At 43.0% G+C, this 27,084-nt stretch overlaps 1 protein-coding gene across 1 annotated transcript; it reads left to right on the top strand.

Moving 5' to 3' along the window:
- The first annotated feature begins 30 nt into the window (after nt 1-30).
- Nucleotides 31-21,124, top strand: WDR4 (WDR4 tRNA N7-guanosine methyltransferase non-catalytic subunit). The gene is made up of 11 exons (XM_080376751.1): nt 31-213; nt 786-848; nt 1,585-1,731; nt 3,825-3,981; nt 4,562-4,674; nt 7,821-7,881; nt 9,219-9,317; nt 15,098-15,162; nt 16,702-16,885; nt 17,780-17,849; nt 20,318-21,124. Exons 1-11 carry the CDS (start codon nt 86-88, stop codon nt 20,494-20,496), a joined length of 1,266 nt encoding a protein of 421 aa, XP_080232877.1. The 5' UTR covers nt 31-85; the 3' UTR covers nt 20,497-21,124.
- The last annotated feature ends 5,960 nt before the right edge of the window (nt 21,125-27,084 follow it).

Genomic DNA, 27,084 nt, shown 5'->3' with positions numbered 1-27,084 from the left:
GGCGCAGCACGGCCACACGTCATTGCCCCGTGCCGTGACGCCCGTGCCCTGCGCCCGCCGCGGCGGCACGTGGAGCCGTTGACGCATGGAGGGCGGCGGCGGTGGGGGGCGCAGCCCCGGGCCCGGGCCTGGGCCGGCGCTGGCGCTCCGCGGGGCGCTCATGGCCGCCAGCGGCGGCGGGCGGCTCCTGGCGGCGCGGTACAAGGAGCCCGGGTCAGTGCTGGGCGGCGCGGCTGTGGGGTGGGGCCTGTCTCGCCGGCGGGGCCGGGGCGAGCGGGGCCGGGGCGATCCGAGCGGCAGAGGCTGCCCCGCTGCTGGCCGGGGGCGGGGGGCGGGAGCGGCAGCAGCCCCGGCCTGTGCCCGCCTGTCGGGAGCGCCGTGGCGGCCGAGCGCAGCCTTCAGGCGCCCCTTCGGCACCCGCCGTTACCGAAATGGCGTTCCTCAGCGTTCTAGTCCTGCCGGTGTTCTGGCACCATTGCGCGCCACCAGGTGCGCGCCGCTGGTATGTGAACAGCGGGGTAAGTGCTAGTGACAAGCACAGCGGGTCTGACGAGTAAAATGTGCAGAAATCACGGTTACGTTGCCAGCAGGTGACGATTTGGTTTGGCAGGTGTAAACTTGCGATGCTCCTGTGGCGCTTTGGGAGCCCGTTTGGCAGGGGGGGCCTCAAGGTTTTGGCGGTGCTGCAAGTGACCACGAAATAGCATGTTACAAAGGAGTTGAGCTCTTTGTAGTTAAGCTTATGGTCGTTCTAGTGGTTTTAGTTCGTTGGTTTTTATTCACAGTGATGATGGTCTCTTCGTGTACGATTGCAGCAATGTGGAGAAGACAACCTTAGGAAATAAAGGGTGAGAAAATCTGCTGTTTTCCTAGAGGGAGCATCTCCTCCGAAGGTTATGTGGTAATGACGATAATAAAAGAAAGACATGGGATGATTTCTTGATCAGGTGATGGCTAGTTTGGTTTTGCTAACCCTAGTGGATATATATATAAATATATATATATATGTATTTTTTTTTTCTGTTTCGTCCCAGAGGGGAGACTACAAGTTTTTAGAGAAACACCAGTAGTACAATCAGTGATTCTGTAGGACTCTTCTTGGTCAAGACATCTACAGAGAATGCTGCATTGTTTACTAGGTCATCTAAGACAGAAAAAAAGATATAAACCAGTTACATAACTCCTCCTTCAGGTCTGTTCTCCAAGTCATGAGATTTCAAAACTTGAAAAAGTATTTTTCTTAGTTTATATTCTACCACTGGGTATTGTTTTACCTGTAGCTAATTTTTCTGTTTTCTCCTAAATTTGTATCAAGATCTGCTAGCACAAACCCTAGCGTTTTTTGGGTTTTTTGTAGTTTTTTTTAAGCAGGTAAATTCAGACTTAGACCTTATATCAGTTTCCTTTTTCTTAGCTTTTCTCTTTGCATTAATGTTCAAGTTGGCTCAGCATTTTAAGCACAAATACACAAATTGTTGTACTTTGTTCTTCATGCTCCCCCTTGGTGGTGTGAGAACAGCCATCTTTCTTAAGGATTTCAGGAACTCTCAGGTTGTGAACTGTTGTTTTCCTTCTCTCTATTAGGCAGGATGGAAAACTTACAGGTAAAGGAAGTGATGACATCCTGGCTTTTGCCTTCTCCCCATCAGGAGATTATTTTGCCTTGACAGATGACAGCAAACATCTGATTCTGTTCCATACGAAGCCTTCCTGGGAATGTGTTAGCATCAGGTAAGGAAGCAGGATGTTGTGTGTCACTTTGTTATGGAGATATGGCTGATTCATTTAGAACTATAAAATAGTAGTGCTTGGGATGTTGCCATTTGTTGTCACTAAGCTTCCTGTTTATATCATTGGCTGATGAAAGGATAATCTGTTTTCTTATTCCAGAAGATAGTATTTATGTCCTTAAGAACTGAAACTTTACCTACTCCTAGGGAATGGTAAGGTTGGGCTTGCAAGAGTAATACTGAGTAGTTCAGCGAGTGCACTGTCTGCTTCTCTTGATTTGGAGAAGATGTTTTGAGGAATTTGTGAATTCTCTTAAAAGCAGATCTTTAGAGGTGGTGCCAACTGTTTCCGTTCTGCTGTACGGTCCTCTTGAGAAAACAGTCTGTAGCTGTCCACCAGAGGTCCTCCAGTTACAGGTTTGCTGCTGCTGCTTGTGACTACTGTTTGTGGAGAAAAAAAAAAAAAAAAAGAGTACCATGAAGGACTTCCTGAGAAAGTACCTCAGCGTATGACATCTCTGTTTCTGGTGGTCTCTGACAAATGGTGAGGCCCTGGTTGCAAAACAAAATAGAGTCTCTGTCTGCCTGGCTGTGTGCGTAGGGTACATGATGGACCTTTAACCAATGTTATCGTGAGTAAGTAATCACCAACAAAACCAGAAATGGTGAATTCTGTTCATTCTGCATTCTGTCATCCCTGTATATCTTGCCCATAATATGCCATGGGGTAATTGTTTGATATTTCATGTTTCTGCTAAAAGATCAGGTAGGACCACAGCTGGATTTTTTGGGAATGTCACTACCTGCTATTAGGAAACCGGGAATGCAGGCAAAAGGGCCTCTGCATGAAAAAAAGAATGCTAGAGTTGAGCTATGTAACTTGCGCTGGTGTTCTGTGGCAAGCTATATAAAAGTTTTCATGTGGTGCTATCTTTTGTAGTCAGCTTATTTCAGACAAGGGGAACTATTGACTTTTTGTGTTGTAAGATCAAAGGCAGTACAATGAACTTGGACCACGACTTTTTCTTCTTGGCAAGGTAACCTATTTTGAAACTCTGCTGCCTGAGCCTGCAGTGTGTTAGTAGGCATTCTGTTCTATACATTTTTCCATTGTTACGGTGTTCCTTTAAACAGCCACTAAAAAATATTAGATTTTCTGATTCCTACCATAAATACAGTGTATTGTTCTTTTGCCTCCAGATGATCACCAAATTTGAGAGCGGGTGAATAGAAATGTCCATTCCTTATGATCCCTGGTGACCCTAGTCGTTTGTTAACACACAGGACATAGAGGGGTTTGGAAAGAAAAGAATAACAGCAGTAACAATAGCTGTTAAGTTGCAGAAGCATTTTCCAGAATAAGTGATTAAACCTTTCCTAAAACTTGGTTTTCTCACATATATGGTCCTTACATTTATCTGAAAAGGTGCAAGAAAACTGTTACCTGCTGCAATAGCAACTGGAACTATAAGATACTGGCAGATGATGAGGCACAGTCAGAATTCAAGTTCAGGGCTTTGCCTGGACAAGGTACCCTAAGACTGTGGTGCTCTGACTCTGGCTGTGAGGAGGAAGAGTCCTTGAGGTTCACAAGTAAGGGCTTCCTTTTACAGTAAGAAGTGGTAAATGGAGGAGTAGTTTCCACACAGTTTTCAGATGTGTTGTTGCAAAGGGCTTTTACTAGGAGAACTCCTACCTTGTCTTCTCTTTTCTGCATGTTTAACTTGTATTTTTATTATGGAGAGTTCAAAAAAGTCTGCTCGCTTTCTTTATAGAGTACTGGCAGGCTGCCTAGGTAAAATGCTCAGTTGAGAAAGCACCTAAGCAAAATGCAGGCATGCAGCTTTAATGGTCTCTTTTTTTTCTGTCACCCCCCCAGGTGTTTGCTATTACATAGTTTAGTCTTTTAATAGGTCTCAAAAGTGCTATTTCAGCCCCATACCTTCCCTTAACATTATTCTCATTACTGCCATTTCAAGGATACTGCGTCTGAGAGCTTTTTGTCCAGTCTGTTGGCCTGTTTAACCGGGTCTGAATCCAGATTTGCTGAAGCTGCCATCCAGAGCTGTTCAAACTGTGCTGTTTTTCTTTCAGGTCTGTGAACAGGAGATGCACTTCCCTGGTTATTACAGCTGCAGAAGATAAGATTCTGGTTGCAGACAAGTCTGGTGATGTCTATTCTTACTCAATAACTGAACCCCAAGCAGATGGAAAACTTGAGCTAGGTCACTTGTCTCTGCTGTTGGATGTTGTAAGTACATGTCTCCTTGTAGTTAGTGTACAAACCTGCGTTCCTGCTTGTGTTTGGGTCTTTCATTGTTGCTCTTGTCCTAGGTTTGGGATTTCTGTTTTTTATATAAATGAAATACGTGGTCGGGATTTCTTCCTGCAGAGTTTGGTAAGGAAAAAAGCTTACCAAAGGGTTTCCTATTGGGGAAGTGTGTGTGTTTAAGAAGGCTTCATGTTACAGTCACAGAAGACTTAGTGATAGAATGTATATGAGAATTCACCTAGTCTGTCATGTCAGTTGGGTTCTTCAATGTGATAAGTTTCTCTTTTTAACACTCAGTGGGACGTTTGCCTGTAGTGTTGGAGCTCAGTGGATTTCACTGGACCTGGTAGTCAGTGTCGCTTGTCTTAGCCAAAGTTACTGTCATAAAGATGTATGCTTCTGTTTTTGGTGGAAAAGCATGGCTTAATAGCTGCGCCTGTCATTGAGAATCAGGAGCAGCAGACAGTTTACTGCTTATCTTTTTTTCTCCTGGTTAGAAAGAATTATATTAAAACAAGCATTGAACCGCCGGGCACTTAAACTCTCCCTTTACCAACAGGCACTGAGTCCTGATGACCGGTATATCCTAACTGCAGACAGAGATGAGAAGATCAGAGTCAGCTTGGCAAAGGCTCCTTATAATATTGTATCTTACTGTTTGGGACACACAGAGTAAGTTCGTTGTGTGCAAAAGTTATTGTGTGCAGCTCTTCCCTGTGTCTCAGTGGATGAAATGATTGTCTCTTCTAGTCATAGTAGATTAACAGCTAAGTCTGTATTAGAATTGTAGAATGTGTTGAGTTGGAAATTACTTTTAAAAGTCATATAGTCCAACCCTCTTGCAATGAGCAGGGACATCTTAAACTAGTTTAGGTTGCTCAGAGCCCTGTCCAACTTGACCTTGAATGTTGCCAGGGATGGGGCATCTACCACCTCTCTGGACAATCTGCTCCACTGTTTCACCACCCTCACTATAAAAAAAAAAATTCTTTCTTCTTTCTAGTCTGAATCTACCCTCTTTTAGTTTAAAACCATTACCCCTTGTCCTATTGCAACAGACCCTATTTAAAAGTCTGTCCCCATCTTTCTAATAAGCCCCCTTTAAGTATTGAAGGGCTGCAGTAAGGTCTCCCCAGAGTTTTCTCCAGGCTGAATGACCTCAGCTGTCTCAGCCTGTCCTTATAGCAGAGGTGCTCCAGCCCTCTGATCATTTTTGTGGCCCAACTCTGGACCTGCTTCAACAAGTCCATGCCTTTCCTGTACTGAGGACCTCAAAGCTGGACATAGTACTGCAGGTGGGGTCTCACCAGAGTAGAGGGGCAGAATTGCCTCCCTGGACCTCCTGGCCACAAGAGACTGCAGAGTCTGGAGATTGTTAGTTCAAGATGGAGCCCCCCTTAGTCTTAGGAAGGGAGGTCTTAGTGATTAGCATGGGCAGATGTTGATCTAATGCCGTCTCAATGCAGAGCTCAGACTTGGAGGCTCTGTGGTAATACAAAAGAAACCTGGCTGTATCAGTAAGATACACTCTTTCTGCCTGGACATTAGACTGCAGTGAACTAGAGGCTGCAGAATGGCTGCATAAAATAGATTCAAGGAATCACGCTTCTTAATGTAGTTACCTGGCCTTTCTGGTAGCTGAGAAAAGGGACTTGGTGTTTTTCTTGAGATTGGTTTTATTGCTGTGGGGAAGAATACTTAGGTAGGTAGAAGGATCTGCAGAAGGTGGATTGTAGGGGATATCCCTGTAGAAAGATAATGTGTTGCTGCTGTGTTACTAAGCCTAGTAAAATTCAGGGTTCGCTCTGCATAAAAACAGGAAGGATGTTCCTTCCTTTCCCTTCCTTTCCTTTCTCTTCCATCCTGAAGTGAAGGTCCTTCTATTCCCAGGGATCTGAAGAGTAGAGGGCAGCAAATCAGCCTGCTAGCTGTGTGGATGTGGTTCAGATGTGCTCTGACTTGCTAGGAGACAGGTACTTGTTTTGCTATAGGAGTAAGGTTTTTTTCTAGCCAGTCGATCTGGACTTCCTGTTCAGCCTACAGGAGGGGACTGTATTTTCCCTTTACTTCTCAGCAGTCATTTTACCGTGAAAAAGACTCAGATGGCAAATAGACTTTTAAAAGACTTTTAAAGCAGCAAAATGTAGAGAGAAATGTCTATCAGTTGTGGTATTTTCAAAGTCTGTTCACTTTGCCTTCTATCTCCACATGGTTTTGTGGACTTTTGGAGTTTTTTTTGTTGTTGCTGGTTATTAGGGTTTTTGAGTAGGGTAGGGGGGTTGTGCAAGTTTGGGGTTTTTTTTTTGTGTGGCTGCTGCTACATTTTGAAGTCCCCAGTGACAAGATAGCAGCGAAGATGTGACCCTGCGTAGGGTGGAGAATGCACGTAATTCTGCTTGTCTGTCTTTGAGTTACTTGGGGTTAATGATGCCCTTCCAGGCGTGTTCTTCCATAAGATGATGCAACACGGTGCAGTCAACTCACTGTATCAGAAACAGGAGTTAAAGACTCTCTGACTGGGGAACTTGAGATATGGGTAGCAAACCTATCTACACTTGCCCACCAAGGTGTTTCAATGGAGCGTTTAGGACATGGATTAATTTGGAGTGTCAGTCTGATTTTAATAAACATCATTTGGTAGTCTAATCTGTGGAGAATTGGCATAGTATAAAAGCAAGAGACTACTGAAGTTAAAGATCTAAGTAGTCTTTGATCAGGCCGGTTTCTATAGCATATTTACAGAGCCGTGTCTGGTGTTTCCACCTACTGTGTACACAGTTGTACTTTCTAATGAATAGAATTTGATCGTCAGAAAGACTCTTCTAAACGGGGGCTGTTTTGTCTGCACAAAGAGTTCATTAGTGGCTGCAGAGTGGAAAGGCACTTAGTGTAAATTAATTGAAATATATTTAAAAATGCAATATTTAAATTAGGAATGAATGAGCAAAGGTTTACATAAAGCAGCTGTAATTGCTGTCTTGTTTCACACTCCTGGATCTTCTTTCAGTGAGGTGCGTGGTGACTCTTGCTGGATCTGCCATTACCGCTTTGTCATGGAAGTTTGTATTACAGTGGCCAAATCTCTTCCTTCTATTTATTTTTCCTCTTTATTTTTTTAATGGCCTTAATATTATGCCCATTTTAAAGCAAGACTGTCCCACTCAGGTAATGTTCTGCTCAGGTCACTGTGTTTTAAGTTGCTGAGCATTAAGTTAATTAACGAATTCCAGAAGTTCAGGTCCTTGTTACTCAGCAAAGGCAAGTCACAGTAGACACAGCAGTATTACATATTTCTGAAAAATAAGGTTTCTGGCTGAATGTAGACACTGGTGGTAAATTGTCACATTCTTGTTTTAAAAATCTGTAAAGATTGCTTTTGAATGGTCTCCAGCTGTGATGGGAGAGATGTGGTACTCTGAAAGCTGATTCATTGTTGTTGCTGTGTTTTAAAAGCATCTGTTGATTTATGTTTTAAATGTGTGTCATGAGTTGAGAAAGGGCAATGTGCTACCCAAGTAAATCTATCTCCATTGGTATTTTCTTGGTCTAAATGGCAAAGCTCACAGTCGGGAGAAAGTCGATAGAATTCCTTGAGTGCAGATGGGGAAATATTTTTTTCCTATTAAGTAGAAAGTAGTTTGTGTAGCATATATGAAGTACTGTAGACATATTTTTTTTCTCCCTCCCAATTAGCTTGATGTCGATAATCTGTTTGTTTATTTTAGAGTTACTTTTAAAATTGGTGTTTTCTCTTACTGTGTGTGTTTAAAGACCAGTGTCATGCAAGAGAGTTCAACTTCTCACTACTTTCCCTTTAGGTTTGTGAACAAAATACTTGTAATACCCAACTGTCCTGACCTACTGTTATCAGCTTCTGGGGTACGTATTGCAATTTCTTCAGAAAAGTATTTCTCAAAAATACAGATTTTAAAGCCATTGTTTGCTTGTCTTTCCCTCAGGTTCCTTGGAATACTTAGCATCATCTCTCATGGTTTACAGCATGCCCTCTCTCTCCCTCCCCCCCCACCTTTCTCCGTTTTCTCTTCAGTATTCAACCATTCTATTACTAGATAATCTTAAGAGCCATTTACTCTGTTTATAGCACGGCTAGCTGCTTATTAAGATCTTTGGGATGGAGAAATCACAAAGTCCTCAGTATTTCTTCATCGTTAATTCTTGCTTTGGAGCACAGACAAACTTTAATCGTTGGACTGTTAAACAACTTTGAAGCAAATGAGTATTATGATACCCTGCCATGATAATGAGTGTCTTGAGAATGAATGGCCTTAGAATCACAGATATTTTTAGAGCTTTTAATATGAGAAAATTGTTCCTTCTACACCCTCCCACTTGCTTTCCCCTGGGCGACTTGTTCTGGATTATATCCTTGTCTGTATGTCCTCATAGTATGTCCAGTGCATGTTATGTAGAGATTGCAGTGCAGTGCCTCACAATGCTTGGATGAGGACTGAAGAAGTGAGTGTTCCATCCATTCCCTCCCCCCAGCCCTTTTCTGAAATTGATGGCATCCTGCTGTCATGCCAGACATGTACAAAGGGAGTAGATGGAGTTGGCCTATAATAAGGGAAACAATATTCTTTGTTTCCCAGACTACCAAAACTACATAGGAAACAATTGTTTTCTGTGAAGATGTGAAGATCATAGTAATCCTTAGTGTTTGGTTTCAGCTGCTGCTCTTGCCTTCCCTAAGGCTCTTGTCTCTTGTTCCTTTAATACTTAGCAACTCTAGTGTTAGTGCTGCGTGTGGCTGTATTTCATTCTTAGCTCTTGGATGACTCTGTTTTTCCAGAGAAGTGTTTAGCTTCTTTCTGGGAGGTTACTAAAGCAAGCAAGAATTTGGGTGATAACAAGAGTAGGAGTGGAGAAGGGCAACTTGAAAGAATAGCCATTAAAATGCTGAGCACATGTATTACTGTGCTATTTGAAATTAGGCTTGAAATGTCCTCCTCCAGCTACCCGATTTCCACTTCAGAAGGAGAACTAAAGTTAGTATGATTGAATAATTTAGAATGGAGAGGAAAAATTGTGTTAATTAAAATGCTTTATCTGCAATTTGAGGTCTTAACTAAATGACTGTTTAGCAGCTTCTGTGGGAAGCTCTCCAGGGAAATAGGATTTAGCTGAAGGCCACGAATGGCTTCTCTTTGCCTGAGGTGCTGTTAGTAATAGACTTGTGTCCGCTTCCCTCTGTCCAGGACTTGACTTTGAGGCTTTGGGAGTACAAAAGTGGAGAAGAAGTGTACTGCTGTCATCTAAGTAGCATCTGTGGGCCTGAGACAACCAAACCCGACCAGGTACTCCTGTGTGTGTGTCAATGCTTTTGCTATCTTCCTGATCCTTGTGACTCCCAAACGTGGTGTTTGCATTTTGTTGGGAGTGCTTCCCTTTTGTCGGTGGGTTCAGAAGTTATGTGAGGCCTGTGAGTTGCTGTTACAATAGCCTGGGATTTCAGGAAAGATAGAAGGTGCTTGTGTGCATTTATAAATGTGCCAAGCAGTAACCAAATGAAACTGTTAATTCTTCCCAAATACAAGTTCTGCACACTGGAGAAAGCCTTCATGTGAAAATGTTACCAAAACCACGGGTGCCAGAGAGTCTTGGTGCCAGAAAATACCTTGTAACACTGGAAAAAAACTAAAAAATCGCCGGTTTTTATAAAATACCTAGAATTTCAAGTGTTACAGTTGCAATTTATCTGAGCAAAGAGCAGTGTTGTAACATTTGTAAGCAGTCACCTGCAATAGTACTACCCCACAGAGTCAAAACACTGGGCTTGGGTTGTCTGAAGCTGGGCGGTATCCAGAATTAAAATGTCCAAGTCCTACATGAAAACTGAATACCTCAGCAGCTCTCCTTAGCTTGCAGCCTGTACGTGAGTGCTGTCGTATGTGTGTGTTTGGGGTGCTGCTGTGATAACGGGATGCTAATCTGACGTGAGCAGTGGTTCTGGTAGTATTTGATCTCTGGTTTTGTTCTTTCTTGTCACATGAATTGACATATGACCTTATAGCAGTGTTACAGCACTTGTACTTGTCCCTACTTTGTATGTCATATTAAGCTGGCTGCTAATCCGTTGAGTCATTTAAGAGCTGTTCATTTTACCACCCATCCTGCTGGGTGTGTTTTTCATGTGAATCTTTAAACTGCTTTCTCTGAAGTCCACAGCTGCCTCCCAGTTGTTAGGTGACTGGGAAGCCAGCAGCTGTGCATGGCTCTTGAGGCAAATCCACTGCAGAATTTGTATCCAGACTGAAATTAAATTGGAAAGTCCCCTTCCCTTGTGTTTTGTTGTGGTTTTGGTTAGTCAGTGTGTTGTGCTTGGCCTCTCCCAGCAGTCGGGAGCCATTCACGGGCATCCGTCAGAGATTCTTTGATGTCCATATACGTCTGGCCTGTTTTGTTAGTGGGATTCCCAGTTACTGAACTGGGAGCATAACTGATGGAAGGACCAAGCTGCTAGGTACAGACCCAACAACTTGAGGTTTTTTCTGTGTGAAAGACATCAGTAAGTTGTTCTTTGTGTTGAGTAATAACTTGCAACTTTGTAGGTAAGCCCAGGATGGCAGCCACTTGGATCATAGCATTCAAAGCTTAGATACTGGAAATCTTGGGTTTGGAATTCAGAGTAGTATCCATATATTAACCTGCTCCTGAACTCGAAAGTATACTTGAAAGTACACCTGAGCCAGAGACCTCTGGTACACATTCACAAGGTCCCTGGCTCATTTCAGACTGAGTCTAGTACTTGAAATCTTTGAAGTTGTTACTGCTGTTTCTTTTTTTCACAAGCAAAAAAGGGGTGTAGCAAGTTAGGCAACAAGCCCATCTAGCGGGCATCCTCTTAGAGTCTGGGTGCAGCAGGATTTGAGTGAAGAAAGGAGAATTAAGACTGAGGCAAACCTGTAAAATTACTGCATGTAGTCTTCTGGAAATAAGTGGCTTGGGGAGCTTCATAGCTAAGGTGTTTTCTCTTTGTGTTCAAAAGTAGCTAATGTTGAAACAAGTGCTTTGTTGAAACTGTGGTTTGATAACCATCAAATCCACATCCACAGCAATGTTGTAAGGCATTTCCTTTGGAGGGAAGATTGGTTTTATTTTAAAATAGTTTGCCTTCTAGCTTTACTGGATCATTGAGGACTAGTAAGCAACTAGCTGTGAAGTGAGGAATCCTATTATTAATTTTAAAAATGCTACTTTTTGCTTAGACTGGCTTAGCATTTAGAAAGATAGCTTGCCTATAAATTAATGGGGCTTGGTCTCACACTGTATTCTAACTTCATTGCTTACAAACTATTATTATTTTTTAAAAAAATGAAGCTATAATAAACTTTGATCATAGCATTGGATAAACTAACAAATGTTAGAGGAAAAAAACCTTGTTGCTGCAAGCAAGAATTGATTTTAAAAATAATCTCCAACTCTCTTAGAATGTATTTGAAGGCTTTTGGACATAGTTTAGTTAATACTTGCCTTGCCTCCTCACACACCTGATAAAGTCCCTTCCATAGGATACTCTGTGCTGATGGAGTCTCTCAGCAGAAAGTTGGGGTGCCCGTTCACTGAGGAGTGTCAGTTTAGCTTCTTTACCTCGGTGTAAGCAAGCAATGACAGGGAAAATCCATAAACTGTGGGTTAATAAATGTAACACAACAGTTAATAAACTATTCCTGCAGTGTTTTGCAGTTCTTCTGTCCACTGCCGTATGTGTCTCCTAATGGTGGTCTTGGAAGCCTCAGGCTGGCCTGTTCCTTGAATCTGTGAAATTCTGCTCACTGCCCACTCTTACAGGGGTTTTAAAAATCTGTCTCCAGTGACACTAAATTTGCACAATGCTTGAGGGATGCCAAAGACTCAGTTGACTTCTGGAGTTTGTGCACACTTGGAATGGTGATCAGGCAGTGTCTCAGTGATTACAGACAGATAAATGACAGATTTAAACCTTAATACAGTGCATTGCCACTTTTGTGCTGTATGCTACACAGCTGTCAGTACGTGCTTCTTTCAGAACAGTTACAGTCTCAATGGCCAGCAGGACCAAAGGAGGAGATTTGTGTTTTGCTGGCATCATAGTGCTAGAAATGCCAGAGGTGTTGTTTGGTGGTAGTTTTTAGTCATGCTATGTATCCAGGTGTATCAAAGATCAACTTCAAAACCTACTGTAACATTTACAGTCTGAATTTAAGGGAACAATGTCTTGAGTCAGCACTTTGTCGGTTGTAACTAGCAGCTGTCTGCAGATGACTCCAGCAACCAAAGATCAGATATCGATAAGTGTGTTTTCTTGTCTTCTGCATTACATTTTTATCATTGATAACCACTGTGAATGCACTGAAGCTTGAAACACAGCTTGAAGCATGGAAAAATGGATAACAATAATGATAATGGAATTATCAGTAATGATGGGTCATGTGAGCACATAAACATGGGCTTATTTTGCTTGGCAGATAATGAATATATGTGTTTTGGGAATGTAGCAATGTTTTTGAGCAGTATAGCGTTGGTTTCAGCTGATGGGTTGCAGATCCTCAGTTCATTTTTTCACTAGAATGGGAGTAATTCTCTAATTTCATAGTGCTATATAAATGTTTTTCCTGCTTCAAAGCTTCCGCCTCATCTGATCCTCTTGACAGCAGAAGCTTGTTTAAAGTCCAGAACAAGAATTGCACAACTGTACCCCAGTGCTCCGGTACATTAATTTTTCATAGGGTCACCTCTTCTCACAGATGACATCAAAAGTTAATTTTAAGGTGTTGGCAGGCTGGTAACAGTGTCATATAAATGCTGAATAAGTTCAGAGAGTATCAACTGAACATCTGTTTATCACAGACTGCTCCTGTAGCTTGTCTTTAAATTAACTGATTTTATAGGCTTGTCCTTGAACAAGATACTACTCCAGGTCTTGTAATCACTTTGCTGATTGTTAACTTACCTGCATGTGTAAAGGAAAGAGCTTGCAAAGAAGATACAATTTCTTGGTCTGTCCAGCTGTGGATAACACTTGGTTCAAATCAAAAAAGCCTTCTCCTCCCTCCCACAGTGAGGGTCGGGGAGAGCTGCTGCATACTTCAAGTTCACAGAACCCTTTGTCTCTCTGACAAAGCACTCCTGTGTAGGTAGGTGGGCACTTCCCATCGCTGCACTTGCCCTGCATGTTTGTCATGAGACAGGCATAAAAGCAGCGCTTTGTTATTAGAAGTAAATATCACAGGTTTGGGGTTTCTATATATATATTTCTGTATATCTTGGCTTGTTACTTTAAATGTCTAAAGAACCCACTGGTGGTTTGCAACAGGAGCTGTCAGTTCTACTCTAAAGCTGTGGTATAAATGGCTCCATACTGCAATAACTACATTTAGATTTATTGGCTACAGAGGACCTTTCTGATTCAGCCCACTCATCCTGCCCAGTATTTGGAACTGCAAGCATTTTTTATGTCAGTGTGAAACAGGGATCCTGGGTCCCAATGCTAAATATGGACTAACAACTTAGTATTTCTGCACAGTAGCAAGAGATTAGTCCCATCTGTTCCCAACAGCTCTGAAACACATCATCGTTTTGATAATGTTCTTTGTAAAGTGCTCCTCTTCTGTTCATATTTGCATACAGGCATCTGAATACGTGAGTGAAAGGTGTGCGCATGCTGTTGTTCTTGCTTCCTTCCATGAGATTGTATCACACAACGGATTTAATTTTTTTTCTCATGTGCTTGAGATGCACTATGTAACCCTGGCTTTCAGATGTATTTATACTATTAAATATCTTTCCCACTGTTGGTTTATCTTTTAGTAGTTGCGTCATGTACCACTGACAAAATAGTTAATTCTGGTATTAAACTTGCTGACTTGAATGTTTGGAAGCTGTACAGCTTGTTTTGCTTTTCTATGTTGATTGCAAAATTCGGAAACAAGCACCCTGACAATGCCTATACATCAGCTGGTAGCTCAGAGGGTAAAATCCCATGGTTACTCCCAAATTCAGCTGAACCTGGTGATCCAGATGGTTTGTCTAGTGACCAGTGTCATGTCAGGGAAAGAGGTGAAGGCTGGAAAGTAGATAAAAGGAAAGAGGACTTGAGGATGCACCTGAGTTCTGCCAGCAGGGTGTCAAGAAGATGTAGTATCTCCTTTATGCCAGGGAAAACTCGAGTAGGAAGGCTTTTATTAATCAGAAATGCTGGTGTTATAACTACTTACAAAATATACTTGAGAACCAGCCTTTTGCCTTTGCTGTTCCATCTTTCACATTACATAACAGATACTTTTGGAAAAGCACCCTAGGGCATCTTATTGCAGTTTCTCTGCTCCTCCCAAGCTCTCGCTTCCCACTCAGGGAGCCTCAAATCAGTTTTTGTATATTTCAAGTAGTATGTTTTGTGTGGCAAAGGTATTTCTCCGATTCTCTCCCAGGTAAAACTATGTATCTTCTAAATTGGGAATGTTGTGTAGGGTTTTTTTGTTGCTGTTGGGTGTGAGATTATAATTTTTTTTTTTAGTTTGTTCGAGGATTTTGTTTGGTTTTTTTCTTAATGAGGAAAATGGCCTCTGGCCGTCTTGCCTTGTTCTTCAAGGCATGTTTTCTGTTAAGCAGTATGGCTTCACCCAGACGCAGGTTGAAAACAGAGGCATCACAGCAAGGATATTAGCTGTGCCTCACTATCTTCTTTTTTTTTTAACAAACATAACAGCAACAGCAGCTAATGGCTTGTGTTTATAATCTCTGAGCTGCTAGTGTGATATCCTGGCTGAGCGGGCTTAATGTCGATGTTTTTGCCATTAGCATCGCAGGAGAGAATGTCTGAAGGTGGTGTACTTTTCCTTCATCTGTTAGTTGGTCTATTAAGAGTAGTTCACTAAAACCTTTGCATTTGATCTCTGGATGGCTGTGAAGGGAGAAGTGTGGAAAACTTCATAAAACAGCAAACAGTGGTGCAGTTTAAAGGTAATTATGTTGCTTAACTTGCTGTAAATTAAGACATCTTCTGTACTTTAAAGGCTGAGATGTGAAATGGAATGTGAATTTTCTGCCCATAAATGGTCTTGACTTACAAGGATGTTTCTTTTTCTTTTTTTAATAGAAATACCCTGTGTCAAGAATAACCTACTGCTGTCAAGGTGGTTATGTTGCCATTCTATGTGACTGGTAAGAGTAAATGGGGAAAAAAGGCTAAAATCATCATGGCTCCTGCAAAGGCAAGAGCAGCTTTCCTTGCTGGCTGTCCTAACTTTCCCCTAGCCTGCAGTACTTGGTACTGTGGATCTCCAAGTGTCCCAGGTGTGCCTGCAGCCTCACAGGGAGCCTCTGAGTCCTTATTGTGCTTGGTCTGCGTGCAAGGGTTAACTGGCTTAGTTAAATTTTGCAGACTTTAGCAAGCCTTTCCATCACAGGAGGAAACACACGACGAGGATGTGTGAGAGCCCTCCTTGGTGCTCAGGATGTCTCCCAGAATTGCTGTGCCTGACGCCCATGTGTTTTGGGTCCAGTTTTGTTCAGGGTGCTGTGGTGATAGAACGGCCAAACTTCTGTTAGCATATTCTGCTCCTGTAGATGGGTTTGGCCATTCTGTTGAAAACCCCAGCGTTGCTTCAGTTTAAAACTGTGGAGAGCCTACGTTGATTTTGGAGGTTCAGATAATTGTGTTTGTGTAAGGAGAGAGTGCTCAGGAGCTGAAGGGCCTAAGCACTGAGAAACTTTACAAATCCAGCTGGCAAGGAAATGTCTTATGGGGATGGACAAGCACTCTTCCCCTCTCTTTCCACAGCACCTTAAGCCTGCTAAGGAAGCTGTTCTTCCTGACAAAAGCTTGCCAACAGGAAAAGGAGAGATTGCCAGAGCTACCTGTACAGTGAAATCTGTAATCTGTCCCCTCAGTGGACTTGCTCTTGGCCAGAGCAAGGATCCCCGTCATGCATTCTGCATGGGCATCCAGAGCGGCCCTGGAAGGAGAAGCCATGTCAGCTGAGGGCTGTGCCTGTGTCACTTAGCCCAGGGGCCATGCTGCGCTCTGCGTCAGGCTTTTATTTCTAACTCCACAGCCTAGCATTTCTGAACAGTGCTGTCACGTGGACCTGGTAGGCCACTCGGGAGGGAGCCATGGTGTCCTGCCTGGCACACTGGGGACCTGTCTGAGGGAGGTTAGGAAGCTCTGCACGTAGAGGCTGTGGCTGCTAGAGGAGTGAGTCCTGATGGGAGAGGTGGAGATGAGTGCAGTGCCAGAGTCCCGTTCTTCAGCTGTGTCAAGATTTCCTGTCCCTCTTATTCCCTCCTCCCCTCCCTGGTATGTAATTCCCTTCCTGTTTTATTTTGACTGGTGCTTGGCTACGTATTCCATCAAGTGAAGCCTTGTAGGCCAGTGTGCTATGATGCAACACTCCTTATATAAATCTTTAGTAATTCTTACGAAATTCCATTTGCTACCTTTTCTTTTAAAGAAAGGGCAGTGTTGACCGCTTTTTCTTTCGTATAACACTTGAAAAGCTGTTTGATGTGTTACGTATTTACAGCTTCTGTCTCAGATCATGTAAGCAAACTGCACTAGAAACGCTAGAGTATTTTTTGCAATTCCTAATGACTTTGCTTTGGCTCTGTTTGGAATTAGCGTGGGTGTTTGTAGTTTGCTGTGCAAGTGATGGCTGTAGGTGGATTTGGTAATAATGGTAATTAAGTTTTTCCTCTCAAAAGTATTCCCACAGTCTACATCTTTCAGCTTGATGCCATTGCCCAACAGCTAGTTTACAGACAGCAAATCTCTTTGAAACATAAAGGTTGGGACATTGCATTTGAGGAAACAGGAGATCTCTGGATTTTGCAGGAAGACAATGAAGCTCCTCTTCAGTTGTACAGACCGTGTGATGATCAGTGGAAGGTAGATACTTTTGTTACACTAGCATCCTGAATGTTTTGTGTTGCTTTGAGGCCATAGCAAAAATGAGTAAACTATGTTCCATGAAAGCTAAATGGCACATTTCTCTGTTTGTGTCTTGAGATGGCATAGAAGGCACGGGTACACATCTCATTCTATTCTCACCTGTGTATAACGCAAAGCTACTGAGAGCTTATGATGAATACCAGTCTCTTCTCTCGTAAAGCTGACATCTGCCATAGCAGGATCAAGCAGAGTGGTTGTCAGCTGTTGCACTCAGTACTTCAAACCATTGTCTGTGCTACACTTGATTATTTAAAAAAAACACCACAAAACAACAAAATCCCTTTCTGGTTTGCTCAGATATGCTTTCCACACAGCCTTCGCTGTGCCTGCCTCTGAAGGATCCTTTGGGGGACAAGGCATTCTGGGAGCATTAAGGGGATTTTTTTTTCCCACGAACAACAGGAGTCAAATTTGAGTAATGTGCTATCAAGTTCTCTATAATAGCCTGTTAAACAACTGGAAACTCACTTGTTATCCTTTTACGTCCCCAGCTAACTATGGTACAGCTGTGAAGTGATTTTAAATGAAATTTCCAAGTATGTTCTGTGGCCCTTATGTGTTTCTTGTGATATTCCTTTTCGTCACAGATTAGTAAGTGGGAATCTGTTTTCTTTTCCTTCAAGTTGCAAAGCTTCCCCAGCAGAACACGTGATCTCAGGCCAGGGTTCTATAGCAGTCCTGGAAAAAAGGAGCCTAAAAGAGGTTGTGGGGGGCTTACACTTACTCTCCTTTCACTGTACTCATTTGAGAGCTGTTGCAATTTTGTGTGCCATGAAGCATGAGATTAGATGATATTTTGGAAATAATAAACAATATTCCTTCTCTTCCCAGGCTGTAACTGATGACAAAGGACTACAGAAGATGTCAAAATATCTTCAAGACAACTGGACAGTGTTTGAAGGTAGAGAAATTTGGCCTAAAGGCCCAGGAAATGCAGTTTTTATAACTAAAGCATGAATCTAGGAGCAGAATTAGAGTTCAGGTCTGTTCAGCTGGCTGTTGAAGTTACTTCATCTTTCAGTTTTCTCAGTTTCGTCACTCCATCTGGTATGGCAGTTAGTGTAGTACATTAAGTGTGTTCAGGATACTGTTACCACAAAATGATGTAGGCATTTAGATCTGAATTATACCATTCTAACTGTTTTACTAGACACCTTATCACAGGGATGTATCTAAACACCCTATGATTGAGCTGCCAGAGTCTGTCTTACTGCTGTGATATTGAATACTGTTGTTTGTTTGTTTAGTCTCTTTAACTGGGAGTGATACTCTTATCAGAAGTATAGTGGAGACAGTAAGAATGGAATAGCCATGGGAGGAGCAGCTTTGCTGTAAAGATGGGCCATTCAGGTCCACCGTGGCAAGGCAGATTGTGTGGAGTTTGCTGTGGCTGGAGGGTGTGACCCTGGATGGTATCACAGATGAAATTGTTTGCTGTCAGGGCTGGTTCATTTTGTTCTTGATTCCTGCCCCACCTCTAGTCTCTGAAAGAAAAGTAGTACATGGTTTACTAGTTCAGAAGCACCCAATGCTTCTAGGATTTTTTTAAGTAAAAACCACCCAACTTTACTTAGAAGCTGAAATTATGGTGGCTGCAGGACAGAGAAAGATTGCAGCACATGCCAGTGGGTATCTCATTGTGTATTGAGAGTTGATTAATTGAAGTTTCTCTCCTGTACTTTGCTGGGAAACTGGGAACCTTCCTTAAAAAAGTTGTTACAGTCCCCATTGGTCTTTTAGTCTGTTCTTGGTGGCCATACATAAAGATGGAAATGTTGCAGGAATCTGCAGTCTAATGTAAAGTCTTCTTAGTGTCTAGTATTGGATGGCTTAGAGTGTAGCTGTGATTAAGTTGTTCATTAAATTGTCATTAAGCTGGTACAGTCTTTGAAATCAAAGAGGAAGTCAGGTACTCCTTTGGAAGGGAGAGTGTTTGCATGTAGATGTTGCTGACTTGATAGTTACAGCCAGGCAGATAATTAGAAGTACGAGGTGTGAGTGAAAATGAACAATAGAGAAGTAAAAAGAGTAGGCAAGGGAAGAGGTTCTGAGCTTAATTAGCCACTGTAACAAATTACTGTGATATGTGGTAGCCAGCTGCATCTGCAGCTGGGAAGGGAGGACTGCTCAGATGACAGGGTCTATTATTGTTAATTAGTAAGGAGAGGCTCACTTGATGAGCACTTATTCCGGTGCATAATTAGTGCTTGAAAAGGTAGTTACTCCTTTTAAAAAAGGTGATCATTACATTGTTTAAACCCAGTCTTAATTTCTTCCTGCTGTCCCTTTATAAACTTGTTTAACCTGATTGATGATTCTGTAGGTTTTAAGACATGTAGGTCAATCTTGAAATAGACGTTGAACAGTTTGACATTCTGCTTGTAACTGATCCCAGAGAAAGATAGATCAAGATTTAGTGCAGACCAATAAAGCAGAGACTATCATGGGTATTCAAACTGACAGCATGCAATTTCTCCCAGGGCCAGAGGCCAATAAATTGTTTACTATGTGAGTGCAAGATCTTTGAAAGTAAACGTGTATGCTTTGCTCAGTGCCAGCAAGGGAAAATTGCTGGAAGAAACGAGAGGATGCTGTATGTACACTACTGTGGAGTAGCACACTAACTTCAGGACCAAACCCTAGCAAATTGGCCCTTTAAGATCAAGAATTTTTGATAGCAGGAAAAGTAGGAATATAAAAAGAACTAGAGGTAACTGGCTTTGTCAGGTATCACTCCTTAACAATTTTTAGAAATGTGGACATAGCCAGCTAGTGTCGTTCTACAGAAACAACCTGATCAGGTTTTTTGGGATAGTAGTTGTCTAAGCTTGGAGTCTTGGAGATGGTGTGATGAACATTATGCAGAATTCACAGAAAGTTAAAACCATTGGAGTGAATACTTAGAAATGAGTACATTGCTATTTGAAGTCTACTTCTTTGAGCTTCTTTTAGGTTAATACTCTAGGAGACCAGTCACAATTAGGCATACCCTTTGCAGGTCTTGGGGAACAACTCGAATAAGATGTCTAACAAGAAGTCGTGACAGCAGTCATTTTAAAAACAGAAGCCTTGAAGTCTGCAAGTGTCCAACATGTAAGGAGAGCTGCGTGCTCTCTTTGCTTCAGTGTCAGGTGCTTGTGTCTGTGAATGTTTTTAGCCTAAAAATGGAGACTGTGCATGGCTGTGTGAAGGCTAAACAGGTGCTAACCAGCACTAATCACAGTGTAAATGCTGATATTTAATAAAGTGAATAGGACCACAGTAAATTAGTTGAAATTCCACTGTCTGTAATTATAGTACAGGAAGTAACTGATGGGACCCCCAAGGGAATTAACACTTGTCTTGTGTTCTCGCTTTGCCCATTTGCAGGTTTTGTTGGTGCAGAGAGCCACTACAGCAGTCTCTACAAGGCTTCATTTGATAACATGGCTGCCTACTTACAGAGGAAGGAGGAAAGGTTACAGCAGCAGAAAAAGAAAAGGCAGGATCTGCAACGCGGCTCAAATGGACAAACAAAAAAGATGAAGACTGAAGAATCATCACTATGACATTTGCTAGCTTGTAACTTTTGCCTTGCTGAAAAGAACTGATCCAACTGTGGACTGGTTTTAAATGCGAAATGGATTATGGAAGAAGGCTGGTTTAAACATCTATTCAGATTCAGGTTTTCAAGTAGCCTGATATGACAATATCCTGCTTGCAGCAGATAATGCATTTACAGTATGTCTAAGCTTTTAGCTGCATACAAGTATTAGCGGTTCAGTCCTAGGAATCTCTAATGCATGATATATGAAAATTGGAGATGGTGTTTTCCTCGAGACGGAATTTCCTTTTTGCCTACCATGTTCAGGCTTTGTTCCTCAGGTGGAAGTGCACTGATTGAAGTTGATGTGTTGGGTTTTTTTCTTTTGTTTTTGTTTTAAAGGTCTGTTAGTTAATATAACTAGCTTAGTGTTCTGGCTATGGGAGAGGGAATGTAGCAAAATCCTTGCTGTATATAAAACATTTTAGCTGAGATTTCGCCATCCTTGTTTTTACCCTTTACCTTCAGTTCATATGGTAGGAATTGTGCCTAGCTTTCAATCCATTGCTTCTTGCTTGTGGCATATTTCTGTAAGAGGAAATGCAAAAATAGATTTTATACATTGGAAAGTAAAAGTAAAATGTGTCAGTCAACTTTGTGTTACTGGAAGATCCTTTTATTGCAATATGATCCTAGTGTTTCTGTAAAAATTGAGAGGTCTATAAGGAAAAATTGGAGTGCATTCTGCTTTCTTCAGCAAGAACTCTTTCATGTTGCGGTTAGCCAAGAAGTACACCTTTTGAAAAAAGTTACCAGTAAGAGCCTTATGGGATCACTTGTTGCTTCATCGCGGGGCAGAAGATAAGCATTCGTCTACCAGATGGCATTGTGTCTATATGGGATATAATGTACTTTGTAAAACCAGGTGTAGAAATCTGTACAATCCATTACGGAATTAACCTGTGAACCATGAATAATTCTCTAGGTCTCTTTATATAGCTGTCCTCTCTGGAGTATCTGGATACTTAAAAATTTTGCACTCAAGTTTTAGTTATGCTAATGTGTAAGACATTGTTGAGCTGTAGCTTGTTTTGAGAATATCAGGTGTCCAGCAGTGAAGCAGAACTTGCTGCTTACATCTGTTCAAAATTGCAATCTTGTCCTTGTGTGTCCCAGAGGCCATGAGTCTTTCTTGAGGTGTAGGATGTCACGTGGATTTTCATAGTCCTGTTTGGAAGTGCCTCCTTAAGGATAGTGTTGAGTGCATTAGTACAGAGCCAGTCTTTCACCTCCTGGGTCCAGCTTATTTCAGTGATTCCTTTTAAGAACCTTCTGCCTTGGTTGGCAAAGGTCTCTTTGGGCAAAACTTGTGAATTGTCAAGAATGGTATTGTCTGTTCTGGTTAATGTCTCCATTCTGGACGGAGCCGCCTCGGCACGAATAAAATGTGGAGTAGTTTCTACTAGGTGTACAGTTGCATGATGTAATAACGCAGTGTCACATCCAAAAAGATGATGATCTTGTGTAGCAATTCAGCCCCCTCTGTCCAATAGCCACATACCGGGGATCTGAAGCATCTTGTTTGGGTATCACCAAATCAGTTGAGTGCTCCTGGATTACACTGGGCCTTGAACAAAGGAGAAGGTGGTGGATATGTTTGGGCTTCAGCAAGGAGTTTTACCCTCTCGAGGGCAATAACCTTTTTATTAGAGAGTCTGCTGAGATAGAGAGACTTGACTACATAATCTGGAGGAAACACTTTTGAGCTGATATGTCTTTCTGTCTTTCAGGAGAGTGCCTGAACCACCAGGCCAGCCTGGTGGAGTGACTCACTGGCTCTCATGCAAAGAACTGGCCTAGCATGGAGGCACGTCCCTGGAACAGGGCTGCTGGCTGAGCACCCTGAGTGCCTGGAGGCTCTTGTGCTGCATGGAGTCCTTGCTGTTTCTGACAAGCTGGCTTGGGTAGTTTCTTATTTGTACTGTTTACTGGTGAGGATCATGTTCTCATACGTGCAGTGCCCTCCCTGCTCTGGGAAGGTGGTGTCTGTCCTTAGCTGTGCTGTATTAGAAGTAATTATTTCTGCAGTGCATCATTGTGTATGTGTACATACGTGATGTCACATAAATGGAACAAATGATTTCCTGTATTTAGGTTGGGAATGTGGTAGAAGGCCTAAACAGAGCTCAAATGCAGGCAAGGCCCAGCTGCTTGGTTTGCTGACCGTAGGCTCCCCTTCTCTAGTGGAAGATGTTGAATGTCAGTAATGGAGCTCAGCAACAGGTACGTGGATTTCCTGGTAGTTTCCTCACATCCCATGCTGACAAGAAGCTAGGATTAAGAAGCCCTATAATCAGTCTTCTGAAGGACAGTTGCAGGTGTAAGGTGGAAGTCTTTTGACTGTATCTGGAACAGTAAATGCATTGGTATGACACTGGTGACGCGTGTTTGTCTTGGTCCTCGAGAAAGGATGAGAAATCACTAGCTGAAATGCTTGATATTATTGGGTAGGAATGGTGACTTGGAGACTGAGATACCTGCTGTATGATGGTGGCTATGAAAGTGTTGTACTTCATTTAATTTAAGAGGGGGCTCTAGGGAAAGCAGTTGGGGAAGCAATTAAGGACACTCTAGCCACAGGGTATAGCTTTGTGATTGTTTGGGTGAGGAGTTCAGTCATTCAGTACAATCTTATGAGAAACAGGCCAGCGCTCACGCTGCTTGTGAACTAAGCAGTACAGGAGGAAAAAGCTCCAACTAGTTTTTATGCTAATTGTTGGTGAAGAAATGATTCTTCTCTTTGCCCAGCATGAAGCCTGCTGCTACAAAGCAAACTGCAACATTCTTGAACAAATTTGAATCTGCAGCAGGAATCTATTGGATCAGTTCTGCGTGTCACGTAATACTGTTTTTGAGGTGGTGGTGTGTGCTAAAGGCAGGTCTTTTTTGTGTTTTATTTTAGCTGGATCTGACCTCATGAGGGTTGGTCCCAAGAATTGCTCTGGTGCTCTTACCTTAGCATGGGAGGGATGCAGGGATGCTGAAGGCTGTGGCACGTGAGGCATTTCTGGAGGGGCTGACAGGACAGGTCACCTCTTGTCTGTGACCTTTCTGGTCACCACAGAGGTTTCTGCCTGGCCCTACCTTCTTTTTAGCAGCTCTGATGTTGAACGTTATGAGTCCTTGTGCATAAAACCAATTACAGGGGAGGAAAATCTTCTGAGGACAACACAGGTAACTGCTTTCAGTGCATTGGTCGCATGTCCTACATGGAGTTTCAGCATGAATGTCTGTATTGTTATGCGTCTAAAGGATAAGAGACTGCCATGTCAGCAGTTCCTATCCCTGAGGAATGCTCTTCCCCAGCTGCTTTCTCAGCACAGGATGGACCTCAGCAGTGATCTTCACTGGCTGTGGGTGGGATGCTCTTGTGATCCTCACCCTGCCTGCTGTCCTGGAAGAAACACAAAATTTCTTCCAACACTTTAACTTATGACAGATCAAGGTGTGTAGGAGTGATGTGAGATGTAAAATCTGACAGACGATTCAGGCATTTTTGCTTTTTCCTGCAAGTTTTTCCTTCCTTTTCATGTTTCCTTTTCTGCATGCAGCAGTTACTGAGCTTAAGTTGTGAGCCTGTGTGTGCCTGTGGACTGCTTTGAAGGGGTCTGAAAAGTGATCAGAGAAAGGAAGTTTGCTGGAAGGTCTAACTCTGCTGTGGTGTTGCCTACACCTTGAATGGAAAATGGTTAGATACCCTCAAATCACTTATAAAAGGAGTGAGTACCAGTGCAACCGTGTGAGACAGCACTCCTCTCCCTGGCATTTCTACTGTTTCTAGTGGTTAAACCTTACGTCACTTGCTTGTGTTTATTTTATGAACTTGAACTGAAGCAAATGTGCCTAACAAAAAGGGGATAGGTCAACTAAGGTGTAGTTCTACAGCAGAACTGGGAACCCTCAGACCATTGCGAGGGGTATTTGTAGGCCACGAAAGTTCACCCTACAGTGTGCTAGATTTCTTTTGTAGTGATTGTGCGACTTCCCTGCTTCTTTCCTGAGCACTGACAATCCAAGGAGCCTTTAAAAATGCAGGTAAGGAAAAAGTTGAAGCAGTAATGAGTTTCTTTTCCTTAGCATTTTAAACTGAAAGATGTTTCCTGCTCCTGTTGTTGGGATTTCACTAAAACCCTTTCAGCAACACGTTGAACAGAGTGACCTTTTGTCTGTTGCAGCAGGAAGGAATTGTCATCAAATACAGCTCAGCAGCATCTTTTAGAATAGTCCTTATATTTTTAACAAAACTTCAGAAGCAAATTTACTCCTTAAGTGTCTGTAAAAAAAAATGTTCCTTTCTTTATCAAAAAAAACCCTACCCCCAAACCCCGTACAGTACAGTTGCTTTACCCTCAAAAGTTGTTGCCAATTTCGATACACTCCAAAGTTTGCTCCAGCTTGCTTTGCTTTTTGCTGAAATATTTTGTATGAAGTTCTTTGATCCGAAAAGGAAAAGCCCTACAGGCTTAACTTACTGGATGTCCCTGCTGCCATCAGTCCTGGTGATGTGTGGTGAATGAGGCCAGGATAACTCAGCCGAATGTGGTGGTTCACAGATGAGAAAAAACAGGCTGGACATGGTTTGTCAATACTTGTAGACGAAGTGGATGGCTGAAAAGAAAAAGGGCTAGAGAACTGAATGGCTGTAGAGGCTGACAAATCTCGATTTCTAATGTGTTTGCACAAGTTACTGTGTACCTGTCAGCAGCAAGGTTCTGGAAAGTCGTGCAAGAACTAGAAGTAAAGGCTCTTCCACTTCTGAAGTGGGTCATTGTTTGATACCCCACATCAGCACTTTTTTACTTGGTGACCTTCTGCATCGCCTTCCCTCAGTCCGGTCAAGGACAGAGTAGAAATTCTGTGGGGAAAAACACCTCCTGGGAACTAACGTGACTCTGGAAGGCAAAGGAGCAGCAAGGAGGTGAAACTTCCCTGCATAAGGTGGGGACCTGGACATGAACGCCACAGTTGAGGGCACATCTGTATGCATGTGTGCGTAGTAAGCTCTCATGGGTCAGTGCCGACTGACCTGGCACCTGTCTGCTTTGAGCAGAGGAGCAGAGCCCAGGACACAGCCTGGCAGCAGCCCACAGTTGCACTGTCTCCACCCCTGGCACTCAAAACAAGAACGCTCAGGCTTTTTGCTCTGCACCCTTTGTTTCAGGCTGAGTCAACCACCCCAGCAGGGGCTGTGGCAATGGCAGTTCCCCTGGACACCTTTGAACACAAGCCCCATTTCGGTGCCGAGGTCCCCAAGCAGCAGTGTTGTGACTTGTGGCATGCGCTGGGGATGCCATGGCCAGCATGCAGACAAGTGTGCCATCACCAGTGGTGGTGTGGTGCAAGTCTCATTTAGCTCATGGCATTTGGCAAGCCTATGATGCAAGGCCACTGTGTCCCACAGGGATTAGCAGCTAAGATCTATCAGAGCTCACCTCCAAATCGAGCTACTCTGGCTACGGGTGCCTTAGGAGCTGGACCACAGCTGTCAGTAGTGAAGAAGGAGTTGTGTGACCTGATGCTTTGTGTTCAAGCACATCAGCAATGTATTTCTTTTAATACTATATTTTTGCCCCCACCCTTTTCTGTTAATAGAGATAATGGATGTGTTTGCATATGCATAAGATGGATGTTCCTGTGTGCATAACCTGAACACCTGGGAGTGGCTACCCCCCATTTTCTAATCGGTGCTTACAGCCTTAAGTCTTTTGGTAAGTTTATTAAGAGTCAGTGGGACTGATACTCATTGGATGTGGAAGTTAAGTACGGTTGGTTGTGTAATTCAACTTTTAATTCAAACAGTACGTTATAGCTAGGTAGATGTATTAACTCCAGAGAATCACAGAATGGTCAGGGTTGGAAAGGTCCTCTGGAGAGCATCTAGTCCAACCCCCGCTAAACAGGTTCTCCTAGATCAGGTTGCAGAGTCACGTCCAGGCTGGTTTTCAGTGTCTCCAGAGAAGGAGACTCCACAACATCTCTAGACAGCCTGTTCCAGAGCTCTGTCACTCTCAAGGTAAAGAAGTTCTTCCTCATATTCAGATGGAACGTCTTGCGTTTCAGTTTGTGCTCATTGCTCCTTGTCCATCGCTGGGCACCACTGAAAAGAGCCTGGCCCCATCCTCCTGACACTTACCCTTAAGATATTTATAGGCATTGATAAGTTCCCCTCACAGTTTTCTCCAGGCTAAACAGGCCCAGCTCTCTCAGCCTTTCCACATAAGGGAGGTGCTTCAGTCCCTTAATCACCTTTGCAGCCCTCCGCTGGATCCCCCCAGCAGTTCTCTGCTTCTCTTGAACTGGGGAGCCCAGCACTGGACACAGCACTCTAGATGGGGCCTCACCGGCACAGAGTAGAGGGGAGGATCACCTCCCTTGACCTACTGGCCACACTTCTCCTAATGCACCCCCGGGCCCCACTGGCCTTGGCCCCAAGAACACACTGCTGGCTCATGGGCAACTTGCCATGGCCACCAGGGCTCCCAGGCCCATCTCTGCAGAGCTGCTTTCCAGCAGGTCCTTCTCCGGCCTGTGCTGATGCGTGGGGTTGTTCCTC

The sequence above is a fragment of the Falco punctatus genome (genome assembly GCF_963210335.1).
Source record: "Falco punctatus genome assembly, chromosome: 2".
Classification (NCBI taxonomy): Eukaryota; Metazoa; Chordata; class Aves; order Falconiformes; family Falconidae; genus Falco; species Falco punctatus.
Note: the sequence above shows the minus strand (reverse complement) of the source record. Positions and strands in the feature narration are given on the sequence as shown.

Bases quoted from the DNA above. Each gene is read 5' to 3' on its own strand.
- WDR4 (XM_080376751.1), top strand. From the start codon at position 86: ATGGAGGGCGGCGGCGGTGGGGGGCGCAGCCCCGGGCCCGGGCCTGGG. The intron at 3,982-4,561 runs GTAAGTACATGT...CTTTACCAACAG, and splicing joins TGTCTCTGCTGTTGGATGTT to GCACTGAGTCCTGATGACCG. The intron at 7,882-9,218 runs GTACGTATTGCA...CCCTCTGTCCAG, and splicing joins TACTGTTATCAGCTTCTGGG to GACTTGACTTTGAGGCTTTG.